This window comes from Lissotriton helveticus, chromosome 12 (genome assembly GCF_964261635.1).
Source record: "Lissotriton helveticus chromosome 12, aLisHel1.1, whole genome shotgun sequence".
NCBI lineage: Eukaryota > Metazoa > Chordata > Amphibia > Caudata > Salamandridae > Lissotriton > Lissotriton helveticus.
The window spans coordinates 552,542,348-552,555,694 of record NC_136073.1 but is presented as its reverse complement, the minus strand read 5'-3'; the positions used below and the strand labels follow the sequence as shown (position 1 = coordinate 552,555,694).

The window sequence follows — 13,347 nt, the reverse complement described above, 5'->3', positions numbered from 1 at the left end:
CCGATGACGACTTCGAAGGCGACGCCATGCAGGACTTCGATCTCGACTTCGACCTCGTCCGCCTCGACCGCGACCTCGAAGTCTTCCTTTCCTTTTTACCTTTTAATTTGGCCACCAGACATTTCACCTCTCTCTCACGAAGTTAAACAAAAACAATTGGTTCTGTCGGATTTGAATTTCTTTGCTATATTCGTGAATATAATTATTCTTTATATAATTCACTCAGTCAGCATTTACGGTATGATATGTAAGGACACACACAACAATTCTCACTTTGAAAAGTTCTTCTTATTATAGAAATCTTACATGTATCACTCAATTTGTAAAAAGTGGCTGTCAGGGACAGAAATGACATAAAATCACAGAGGGTGAAATATTTAGTGACTAATAGTGACAGGTTGTCAGAAATTAGTGAATGCAGCTTCCGAGTGGTCTTCAAAAGAAAACACCAATTGGGTGTCATCGGCATAAGAGATTACTCTCACCCCTTGAGATTCAACTAACGTTGCGAGGGGGAAAAGGTAGGTGTTAAAAAAAGAGAGGGCTATGTGCCGAGCCCGGGGGGACCCTGCAACTCGGTGGTTTCTCATTAGAGACAAAAGGGTAGAGGGATACTTGCTGAGTCCGGCAGCTAAGGTAAGGCCGAGTCCAGGACAGGGGAATGCCCTGGATTTCAAGGTTGGAAAGTCTCTTTTAAGAAGGATGTAATGAGAGAAATAAGGTGGGAGTCTGCCCAGCTTTCCAACTGTAAGTTAAACACGAGACGGACTCAATTGGTTGTATCAACCTAGAAGGCGGGCGAGTGGCAACAAAGGAAACTGACAACGCTGCTGCCTTCAGAGATTTCTAGAAACAATTGTACACTGCTGAGCAACCTGTGCAAACAACTCAACTAAAATACCTAAATAACATAACTCTTCACCAAGGGACTGAGGACCAAAATGCGACTCTAGGTAGTCCAATCAGAGACGACGAGGTCCAGGCAGTCATCTCTGCTCTTTAACTTCATAAGTCACCTGGGTTGGATGGCTTCAGAGCCCAATTTTATTAAACTTTCAGTTCTGATTTGGTACCCAACTTTCAACCACATAGCTACCTCTTGATGGATTACACATTCTATGAGTGAAGCTCTAATTTCAGTCCTGCCAAAGAAGGATCCATAATACTGTTCTTCATATAGGTCCATCGCTTTACTAAACTGGGATGCTAAATTATATACCAAGATCTTGGAATCCCAATTTATAGACATTATGCATGATTGATTCACCCAGATCAGTCTGGGTTTATTAAGGGGAGACAAACACATGATAATCTGAGGAGGGTTATCCACCTGGTAAAAAGGCCAATAGAAACTCATACTGCCACTTTAACGGATGTTAGATGCCGAAAAAGCCTTAGACTGGGTGGATTGTTTTTTTCCTTTTTCACACTCTCTGTAACTTTGTCAAGGGCAAGCAATTTATTATCATGGTCCAGGATAATTATGCAAATCCACTGTTGCGAGTACTGGTGAAAGGGGTAGTGTCTGACCTCTTTAAATTAGAGCGGGGAACTCTTCAAGGATGCCCTCTCTCACTGCTCTTATTCACACTCAGTAAAAAAAAACTAGCAGCTAGGATAAGAGAGGAGAAAGATATTCAAGTCCTCACCTTTGGATCTATTAATCACAAAATGCCACTATTTGCAGATGATGTGCTGCTTTCCTCTACTTCGCCCCTGTGACTTCCTTGGCGGCCTTACAACAAGAACTAGCTCTTTTTGAGAAAGTAGCAGGCTACAGTATTCATCTCTATAAATCCTTCATCCTGAACATGACTCTCCCTCTGTCAGAGATGGAGATGCTAGCGAGTAACACCCTCTTTGAAGGGGTCAAAAAAGAGCTCACATACTTGGGGGTTAAAATCACTTCTAAAATATCTGATCTGTATGGGGCCAACTATCCCCTGCTTCTGAGGCAAATCTAAGCTGACCTCAAAAGGTGAGGGTTCATGGTTGGATCGCATCCAAGTAATCAAAATGACTGTCTTACCACTATTTTTATACCTTTTCAGGGCCTTCCAATTCAGGTAGAGTGGGACTCTTCACAAAACTGCGCTCTCTGGTGACTACCTTTATCTGGCAGGGCAATAGAGACCAACTCCTTAATAAATTACTGTGTTTACCAGACTTTCCCTCTCATTATAAAGCAGCACAACTGAGAGCAATCTCCGAATGATCTCTGGGGAAATCAGACAAAACACTGGCTTCACATGGACTGGGCAGTAGTGGGCAGATATATCTGGAACTTACTGAGGAAACCAAAAGTGGACCAAACCCCTAATGCATACACTAGCACACCCCAAAAAAATGACCCTCAGAGCCTGAGATGAGGTGAATACCTCCTCAGCTTGGACCACTTTCCCTTCCCCGTTCACGCCAATCCATTTAAATCCAGCCTTCCTTCCGGTACTTAAGTCAGGCCCTTGCAATCTCTGGGGATAAGGTGGGTGCCTCATCATTTTGGACTTGTTTCAAGGATGGGATATTCTTACCTTTGAAAATTGTCAGCAAAACTTTGGACTCACAAATTCCGAGAGGTACAACTACACACAATTGAAACACTGGGTACTGCATCCAGACATGAAAGACACCACCACTAGAGAACTCTCCCCAATTGAAAAATGTGTAAGGCAAGCGGAGGGTGCTAGGAGTACCATTTCCTTTCTTTACTTGCATTTACTTAACACAGCCCCTAAAATTCCACCACGATACATGGACTTCTGGTCCACTGTACTGGGGGAAGGTATCCCCGAGGAACACTGGCGGAGGTTATGGCGTAACATACCACGGTTCAACCACTCTATGGGGAGGCCGATTACAAATTATTTTATGACTGGTCCCTCGGGCCAGGTACACCTGCACTTATTCCACAACATATGACTTTGTTAATCTCACTCATGGTTTATAGTTTACATTGTTTTTTGGGGGAGGGGATCATTGTTGGGGATTAACTGAGACTCTTCAAGACACATTACTTGTACCCATAGTATTCAACCATTCCTGGACACCATCCCTCTGATGGATCACTCGGCTCTAGAGCGCATCTTGGCCTAGGTAAAAAGTGGCTCACCAAAAGACCCTGCACCTTTAAAGATACTGAAACAGGCTGTAGGAGTCGTCTTCCCCGTTATTCTACAGCTGATTAATGCCTCTTTCTCCTCTGGAGTGGTCCCTCCTTTATGGAAGGAAGCCATGGAGAAGGCACTTCTCAAAAAACCTAGCCTTGATCCTACTGCCCTGGGGAACTATCGTCCCATATCTCTTCTTCCTGGTATCAGTAAAATCGCAGAAAAACACACTAACTCAGTGCGGTCTACATTCTTGGAGACCCACAACCTTCTACATTCATCTCAGACAGGCTTTCGACCTTGTCAGGGAACAGAAACAGCTCAGTTGTCAGTTGTGGAAGAGTCTAAAAGGATTGTGGACTCTGGAGGCATCGCTGTGGTCATTCTATTGGACCTCAGTGCTGCCTTCGACACAGTCCACCACCTTACCCTGGTACACAGACTCAGGAAACCGGGAATAACTGGAGTTGCTCTTGACTGGTTACAATCCTTCCTATGTAACAGATCTTTCCAGGTTTTTGACAATGATAGACCTCCAAACAGTTGCCCCTATGTTGTGGAGTCCCTCAAGAATCATCCTTGAGCCCCACCTTGTTTAATGCTTATATGTGTTCGTTAGCAGAATCAGTGTCACCCTTTGGCGTACACATAGTGACCTATGCTGACGACACACAACTGGTGATGGGGCTCAATAGAGCTGACAACTCCTCATCTAACCTACGTTGCTGTCTAGAGGAAACGGCCAAACGGATGAACGACTCCTTTGTGAAATTGAATGGGGATAAAAGTGAGTTGATGATTTTAGGTAACCGATCTCCTCTTGGTCTCAACCTAATATGTATGCAAAACAAAAGAAGAGTGTCAAATGCACTGGTATCTATGTGAAGACACAGCGGCAAAGACTGTGAAGAGGACTGTGAAAAAACCCTTCTCATTGACACATTGGAAACCTTGTTTTTTTTTTTAGGAAGCCCTCACTCACCAACCTGGTTGGTGACATGCTTCATCATCGGGCCCACCAGGAGAAGCCGAGTGCCTTCCTGGTGTGCTACAATGCCAGATTACTGCGGAGCTGGTTTTTGTGACAGTGGTGTGAAAGGTGATGTTAAAAATGTCTAAAGCTGTACCAATCACAATGATTTATTTGTTGGTCAGTTTCGACATGGTTAAAAAGGGATATGTGTGGAAAAAATACCGCAAATTATGATGGGAGTTTCCACTTAAAGTGGGGTCAACATGTTTCTGCCCTTCCTAAGTGTAAGAATTACGTGGGCATTCGTCAGGACCATGTAACGTGTACCATGGCGGTATGGGCGCGCTAAGGCCCACCCTGACCAAAGGACGTGAAAGTTAAAAACTGCTTTATGTGTAAAAAAAGTGCAAAACAGAACACAAACCACAAGTTGTGGGATTTACCTCCACTCAGAGGAACCTGTGTAATCTGGAAAGGAAAAAGACAAACATACATGTAGGACAAAACAAATGATCATTGTTTACAAGTATGAGGTTGTCAGGACAGTCTCTGCGTTTAGGACGCTGTAAATTGGTCTAGAAGGAGACCTGGTGCCATAAATCTATTTTAGTGCCAGGAAGCGCTGTAGGGGTGCCCAAAGGGCATTACAGGCATGTGGGCATGCACTATGGCAGAACATTTTTTTTTGCAGGCCGTGGGACAGAGCGGCTGAATTTACAGCACTCGTGAATAGAGATTAATCGACCAAATAGTGGTGGTCTGAAGTGCTACCTCCTACAGGAATGGGAGGACACACAGGTGTTGATATTTAAGATCTCACTTGTGTAATATAAGATCCACGCCCCATGGGTCTCGGGAGGGGGGTGGAGGCGAAAATGGCACACCCTGTAAGTCAAATAAAGGAAAGGAAAACCTCGTGAATTTGCGCGGTTTCACAATGAAGACAAACAGGACATGTACTTAGCTCAGAGTTACTGATGTGCAGAATCCTTACGCCCGCAACGCCTAGCACCCTCGTGGCACCTAGCTACTCCTGCTCTGGACCCGTGGATATGGGTCTCGGCGCCGGGGACGCTAAAATGGTGTGTCGATCGGGGCCGGGGAAGGCGGGGTTAGCCGCAGCCAATCGGAGGCTGTTCTCACGCTGAGGCTTGGAGGCAAAGTCCTGAAAGGACCAATCCCGAGCCAGTATCCAAACGAGGCTTGGGAAGCAAGCTCGGTGGGCTGTAACCAAAGGGAGGTTTGGAAAAGCGGAACAAGGCTTGGGAAGCAAGTATCCTCGTCCTGTGTGAAAGGGATGTCATGGCAACGTATAAACATTGCTGGGGAAAGAACTCAGCACTGAATTTGCCGAGATATCTGGACAACATTCACACCGTAATTGCTATCGAGATTTGGGGAATGTTCTCAAATAATTAAAGTGGGAATAGTTCCATAAGGTAATAGGAAAGGAAAGGAGCTTAGTATGGTAGAGGACCTATACTGCGCCTGTTATTGGAGACTACAAGAACTGGCACCGCTGGGGATAAATGCTGGTACTGTACCCCAGTTCAATGTGTGGTAACCGGTGTTTACTTTAGGTTGCAGGTACACCAACTGTGCACCTCAGAAGTTTCAGCGTTTCAGTACTGAGGACCACGGGATCTGGTCGTTTAATCCATTTAGGTGTGTGCCCAGTCTATACACCCACCGCTGTTCTTTTTCAAAAAGTATGCTAGCAGTGTTGGTAGTTGTTTCAATCTGCTCTATGATGGTCCATCTCAAGTCATTTGGTGTGTGGTTCTGTTGGATGAAGTGCTCGCTTAGTTTAGTAGTCACTTTGCGGCATCTGATGTTGCTGCGATGCTCGCAAATGCGTTGTTTGACCTTTTGAGTCGTCATCCCAACATACTTCATCCCACACGTACAGGTGATGAGGTATACGACGTTCATTGAATTACAGTTGGTATGTTTCTTTTGAAAACAGGTTTTCCCCGGTTCTAAGGAAAGTCCTTTTGTGTGTGTCGTCAGATGACATACGCTACAGTTAGAGCATGGGTAGTGCCCTACTATTGGTGGTAGGCCCCATGCATTGGTGATAGATCCAGGGTTTGGATGGTTCAGTTTGTCGACCTTGGGTCGGGTATGCACCAGGGTATCCTTGAGGCTGGTTGTTTTTTTAAAGGAGAAAAGTGGTTTCTGCCAATCTTTTCTGTTGCTCCTGATTATGCTCCAATGTTTGTTTATAGATTTCTTGTTCATCTGGTTGGAGAGGGTACTATAAGTGGTGACACAAGTTAGAGGTATTTCTGCTGGTTCCTTGATAGTATCCTCTAAGAGGGCCTCACGGGGTTGGTTTCTAGCCCGTTTGTTGCCCATCTCAAGTATCTTGGACGGATACCCTCTTGATTTCAGTTTCTGGGTTAGGTCTGATGCCTGGTTCTTATAATCTATGACACTGCTGCAGTTCCTGCGTATCCTGAGATATTGACCATAGGGAAGGTTCTCCCTCAGTGGTTTAGGATGGAAACTTGTAAATTCCAAAAGGTTATTTTTTGCCGTCGGTTTATAATGTGTTTTTATGGTCAAGGATGTACCACTGACCATGATTTCCACATCAAGAAAGATGACTTCTTTTCTGCTGTAGCTGTGTGTAAACTTGAGATAGGTATCCAAGGTATTGATCCAGTTCAAAAACTGCTCCAAGGATGTTTCATTATCCTTCCAGATTAAGAGGATGTCATCAATATACCTCCTCCATAGTCCTATGGAGGAGGAAAAAGGGTTGTCAGATGGTAAGATGTGTCTAGATTCGAAATCATAGACATACAACCCCGCTACGCTTGGAGCAAATGTACTGCCCATGGAGGTTCCAGTGGTTTGCAGGTATAGTTTGCCCTTGTGTTCGAAGTAGTTCTCCTTGAGAGCTATCGTCGCACACTGGAGTATAAAGGACTTAGGCGTTTGGTAATCCCAGACGGTGGAGTCTAGGGCTGTTGCTAGAACTTTCAGGGTTTCGTCTTGGGGAATGCTAGTATATAGGCTCTCGATATCGAGCGTTACCAGGATGACCGAGTCTGCCTCAAAAGTGATCTTTTCAAGTTGTTGTAGCAAGTTCTTTGTGTCCTTGAGATATGTGGTACTTTTTTGTATCAGAGGCTTAAGGTAATGGTCACAAAAAGTTGACAGTGGTTCCAGGAGGGACCCAATGCCCGACACTATGGGTCTCCCTGGTGGTGGAATTTTGTTTTTGTGAGTTTTAGGTAGGGTGTAGAAATACGGAATAGTTGTACCTCCTGCCATCAGGAAGGATGCCTCATTTTTAGAGATGTACTCGTTTTCTTCTGCTTCTTTCACTATATTGTGGATCCGAGTTCTCAGTTCCGGGGTGGGGTCTTCCCTCAGAAGGGTATAGTTGGTCTCATTGTTGAGTAGATCCATACAGACTTTCTCATAGTCTAGGGTATTTTGAATGACGATGCCCCCTCCCTTATCTGCAGGTTTTATTGTAATTCCTCTGTCATTTTTGAGGTTTGTGAGGGCTTGGTATTCCGCAGCAGAGAAGTTCTTAAAAGGTGTGGGCGTGGATAAAGATTCCATATCATCCAACAGAACCACACACCAAATGACTTGAGATGGACCATCATAGAGCACATTGAAACAACTACCAACACTGCTAGCATACGTTTTGAAAAAGAACAGCGGTGGGTGTATAGACTGGGTACACACCTAAATGGATTAAACAACCAGATCCCGTGGTCCTCAGTACTGAAACGCTGAAACTTCTGACGTGCACAGTTGGTGTACCTGCAACCTAAAGTAAACACCGGTTACCACACATTGAACTGGGGTACAGTACCAGCAATTATCCCCAGCGGTGCCAGTTCTTGTAGTCTCCAATAACAGGCGCAGTATAGGACCTCTACCATACTAAGCTCCTTTCCTTTCCTATTACCTTATGGAGCTATTCCCACTTTAATTATTTGAGAACATTCCCCAAATCTCGATAGCAATTACGGTGTGAATGTTGTCCACTTATCTCGGCAAATTCAGTGCTGAGTTCTTTCCCCAGCAATGTTTATACGTTGCCATGACATCCCTTTCACACAGGACGAGGACACTTGCTTCCCAAGCATCGTTCCGCTTTTCCAAACCTCCCTTTGGTTACAGCCCACCGAGCTTGCTTCCCAAGCCTCGTATGGATACTGGCTCGGGATTGGTCCTTTCAGGACTTTGCCTCCAAGCCTCAGCGTGAGAACAGCCTCCGATTGGCTGCGGCTAACCCCGCCTTCCCCGGCCCCGATCGACACACCATTTTAGCTTCCCCGGCGCCGAGACCCACATCCACGGGGTCCAGAGCAGGAGTAGCTAGGTGCCACGGGGGTGCTAGGCGTTGCGGGCGTAAGGATTCTGCACATCAGTAACTCTGAGCTAAGTACATGTCCTGTTTGTCTTCATTGTGAAACCGCGCAAATTCACGAGGTTTTCCTTTCCTTTATTTGACTTACAGGGTGTGCCATTTTCGCCTCCACCCCCCACCCCCCCCCCCCCCCCGAGACCCATGGGGCGTGGATCTTATATTACACAAGTGAGCTCTAAAATATCAACACCTGTGTGTCCTCCCATTCCTGTAGGAGGTAGCACTTCAGACCACCACTATTTGGTCGCTTGATCTCTATTCACGAGTGCTGTAAATTCAGCCGCTCTGTCCCACGGCCTGCAAAAAAAAATGTTCTGCCATAGTGCATGCCCACATGCCTGTAATGCCCTTTGGGCACCCCTACAGCGCTTCCTGGCACTAAAATAGATTTATGGCACCAGGTCTCCTTCTAGACCAATTTACAGCGTCCTAAACGCAGAGACTGTCCTGACAACCTCATACTTGTAAACAATGATCATTTGTTTTGTCCTACATGTATGTTTGTCTTTTTCCTTTCCAGATTACACAGGTTCCTCTGAGTGGAGGTAAATCCCACAACTTGTGGTTTGTGTTCTGTTTTGCACTTTTTTTACACATAAAACAGTTTTTAACTTTCACGTCCTTTGGTCAGGGTGGGCCTTAGCGCGCCCATACCGCCAAGGTACACGCTACATGGTCCTGACGAATGCCCATGTAATTCTTACACTTAGGAAGGGCAGAAACATGTTGACCCCACTTTAAGTGGAAACTCCCATCATAATTTGCGGTAGTTTTTCCACGCATATCCCTTTTTAACCATATCGAAACTGACCAACAAATAAATCATTGTGATTGGTACAGCTTTAGACATTTTTAACATCACCTTTCACACCACTGTCACAAAAACCAGCTCAGCAGTAATCTGGCGTTGTAGCACACCAGGGAGGCACTCGGCTTCTCCTGGTGGGCCCGATGATGAAGCATGTCACCAACCAGGTTGGTGAGTGAGGGCTTCCTAAAAAAAAACCAAGGTTTCCAATGTGTCAATGAGAAGAGTTTTTTCACAGTTTTTTCACAGTCCTCTTCACAGTCTTTGCCGCTGTGTCTTCACATAGATACCAGTGCATTTGACACTCTTCTTTTGTTTTGCATACATAACCTGGGGGAATAATAGTGTCTTACACCATCTCTCTCTCTGATTGTTTCATAACTCAACCTAATATGGCCGACCTCCCTGGGCCCTGTCCCCACTCCCAAGACTCAGCTAAAAATCCTGGGTGTTTGGCTGGACCATGACTTTACTTTCAGGACACGGGCACGCCACTTAGCAGGTGGGTGCCACGGTATCCTGAAATTGTTGCCCTACTTCCTTCTCATGGTTCAGGCATTGATTTGGTCTCATCTGGACTATGGAAACGCCCTTTACTAGGGTGCTCCCATCTCGACCTAATCTAAACTCCAGACCATCCAAAACTGGGCAACCAGAATGCTTCTGGGTATCCCCAAATTCCAGTTAGCAAAATCCGCACTGAACTCTCTCCACTGGCTTCCAATCAGTGAGAGAGTCAAATTCAAAGCGATGTGTATTGTCCACAAGTCCTTAGCAGGAAAGGGCCCCACCATTAATTATTCCATCATTCAGCCCTATCGGGCTAAAAGATGCCTCCGTTCAGATGACATGAATCTTGTTATTGTACCTAAGATCAGGAAAGCCCGTAGTGGAGGCCAGCGTTTTGTACTTATTGCCGCCAGGCTTTGAAATACCCTTCCATTGTATCTTCGTAAGGGACCCAATCATATTGCCTTCCGGAAACTTTTAAAGACTTGGCTATTTTCTTAGTCTGGCTGTTCTCTTTTGTTAGCTGTTTCTAGCTCTGGGATGCCTCCGGGTAGCCATGCGCTATATAAATGTCTCTTTCACTTGTTGACAGTGCTATCACTGGTGCATTTGATCACAACAGCGGATGTCAATACCCACTGGAAACTGTGTGTCTCAATAGCATTCAAATGTATAATGCTGATGATCCTGTTGTCGATTGGTGACACTGTATAATGCTGTGCCCTGTTAAAACTCAATAAAAACAATCTGACACAAAAGAAGTACCATGGTTGAATTTTATGCACGGGTTGCTGATGCTTCTGTTTAGAAGTGCAACATTTTGACCCAACTCTATTTGACTTTTGTTCCCAAAACATTAGAAACATCTTATTTGGAGCATGTAGATACATATGTAAGATAAGATTCATTGAAAATATTAGATTTTGATGACTTACAAAAAATGGCCAGTCCCTTTTTTGGCAGGAGCCCATGTATTTGCAACCAAGTGCTCCACTTTCACACATATTTCACACTAACCCTTTGCTGGAAGAAACACAAGTTTAACTCCTTCCATTAATTATGTTCTGAACCTAGTAACGTTGTTGCTTCTTGAATGCACCACTGTATTAATGTATTGATAATCTATTTAAAAAGTATTGTTGCTGAAGACATCTACCAGTGACGTAACACCAGTGAAGGAATACCCAGTAAATAGTGGTTTATTACGCCAAAATCCTAGGACAGACCATCATCATGTTAAAGTGTATTTCAATAGCTGTAGATATACATCATTTAATTGTAGCAGGGCCGAAAGCCTAAAAAGTGTATGTTAACTCACAATAATTTAAACCACTTGATCGAAAAACAATATAATATTTGAGCATGTGCTTAATGTGTTGTAAGTTCCAATATTATTAGCAATTCAAAATTCTTATTTATTGCTTCATCTCCGAAAGCAGTCTGAAAGTGGCCCTCAGGGCATTAGAACGTGTGGCTCATCACCAATTTCTACAACCTTACCCATTATAATGTCTTCTAAGTATCCAACAGCAGTGTCAAACTCAGCATCAGAGGGGGAAGAACTGAAAAAAAAGAGTGAGGCTGTTGATACACCTTTTTCAGGAAATTCAATGACAAAAATATATAAATGTAAAATCCAATACAAACGTATTTTTTTTACGTAAAAAAAATGCTTAAATCTATTTCACAAACAAGAAAAGACACCAAAATACATGCTTTCTTTAGCAGCACTATTTACAAGACTGAACTTTGCTAGAATATTTATTTTTATAATTCAACAAAACTAAATTATATTATCATGCAAGACCTGAGGACTTATAAACTTTCTAATAAGTAAAATGTGAAGACTGGATTTCATGTGACTAACAAATTTAAACAAATAGTTATCATACTAGCACGTAAAAGCCCCAAAAGGGTATGGTTTTATGCCACTCCTTGATTTTGCCTAGATTAGAACTAAGAAAGATTAACGTAGGGGGTCTCAAACGAACAAGTTACTTACCTTCGGTAACGCTTTTTCTGGTAGATACAATATCTGTCTGTGGATTCCTCACCTTGTGAATATCCCCCTTGCGTCAGCAACATTCGGAAAATCTTTTCGTAGCCTCGCGCCGACTTGGACGTCATAGAGACACGGCCTCGCACGCGACTCCGCTGACGTCACCGACGCCTATAATAGGCCCACGCCGGCGTGATGACATCAGTTCCGCCCTTTTTTCCGTGCCATCGAGGCACACGGACGGACCAATGACAGTAGATATATACAAAGTATACACAGTACACAATAGTCAAGGCAAACACACAGTGTAAAGCAAATGCAGGAAAGCAATTGAAACATTTCCTTGACAACAAAAGAAATAAACATTACATTACAGTAACTCTGGTATAGAAGAGTGGACAACGGGGAGGCGGGTGGGTCAGTGAGGAATCCACAGGCAGATATTGTATCTACCAGAAAAAGCGTTACCGAAGGTAAGTAACTTGTTCTTCTGATAGATACATCTGCCGTGTGGATTCCTCACCTTGTGAATAGAGTCCCACAGCAGTCCCCACTCCCGGAGGAGGGTGTCCACTCTTCTAAACCAGAAAATCCTGGAGGACAGAACGCGCGAAGTGGCCGTCCCTCCTCACCTCGGAAGCCAAGCAGTAATGCTTAGCGAAAGTGAGGAGGGAAGACCAAGTCGCGGCCCTGCAACTATCCTCTACAGGAACACCTCTAGCCAATGCTGAGGTAGAAGATTTAGCTCTTGTAGAATGAGCCCTTATACCCTCTGGAGGTTCCTTACCGGCCAAAGAGTAGCAGATCTTACTACACAATACGATCCATCTTGACAAGGTTCTCTTGTGGACAGCTCTTCCTCTCTTGCAGCCAGCAAAACCAACGAAGAGCTGATCCTCCAAACGACAGTCTTTAGTTCTGTCCAAGTAAAAAGACACCGCCCTCTTAGGGTCCAGATGGTGTAACCTCTCCTCCTCCTTGGAAGGATGCGGGGGAGGATAAAAGGTAGGGAGGGTAATGGATTGACCAAGGTGGAAAGGAGTAACCACCTTAGGAAGAAAAGCAGCCCTGGTCCTAAGAACCATTCGATCAGCATGAATGGTCAAGAAAGGGGGCTTGGAACTAAGAGCCTGAAGCTCACTTACCCTCCTTGCCGAGGTTATTGCAACGAGGAAGACTGTCTTAAGAGTCAAAAGCCTCAAAGGACATTTGTGAAGAGGCTCAAAGGGAGCACCCATCAGAAAGGTCAAGACAAGATTTAAGTCCCACTAAGGCACAATAAAAGGAGTAGGAGGGAACTTATTTGTGAGGCCCTTCAAAAATCTTAAAACCACAGGAGACTTGAAAAGAGAAGGTTGGTCAGGCAAACAGAGAAATGCCGACAACGCAGAAAGATAACCCTTAACCGTGGCAATAGCAAGCCCTTGCTGAGCCAGAGAAAGGGCAAACTGGAGAACATCAGACAAATGGGCTCTCAAAGGGTCTATAGACTTTTCCCCACACCACGTGACAAATTTCGACCATCTATAAGAATAGATAGACTTAGTGGAG

At 44.5% G+C, this 13,347-nt stretch overlaps 1 protein-coding gene across 4 annotated transcripts in view; it reads right to left on the bottom strand.

Annotated features, from left to right (window-relative positions):
* ARL2BP (ARF like GTPase 2 binding protein) overlaps nt 1–13,347 on the bottom strand; it is a 284,386-nt gene that overhangs the window by 111,795 nt on the left and 159,244 nt on the right. For all 4 annotated transcript variants that reach the window (XM_078671594.1, XM_078671597.1, XM_078671596.1 and 1 more), the window contains exon 3: nt 11,298–11,359. In XM_078671594.1, coding sequence (XP_078527720.1) covers nt 11,298–11,359 — 62 coding nt within the window. The remainder of the gene's footprint in view (nt 1–11,297; nt 11,360–13,347) is intronic.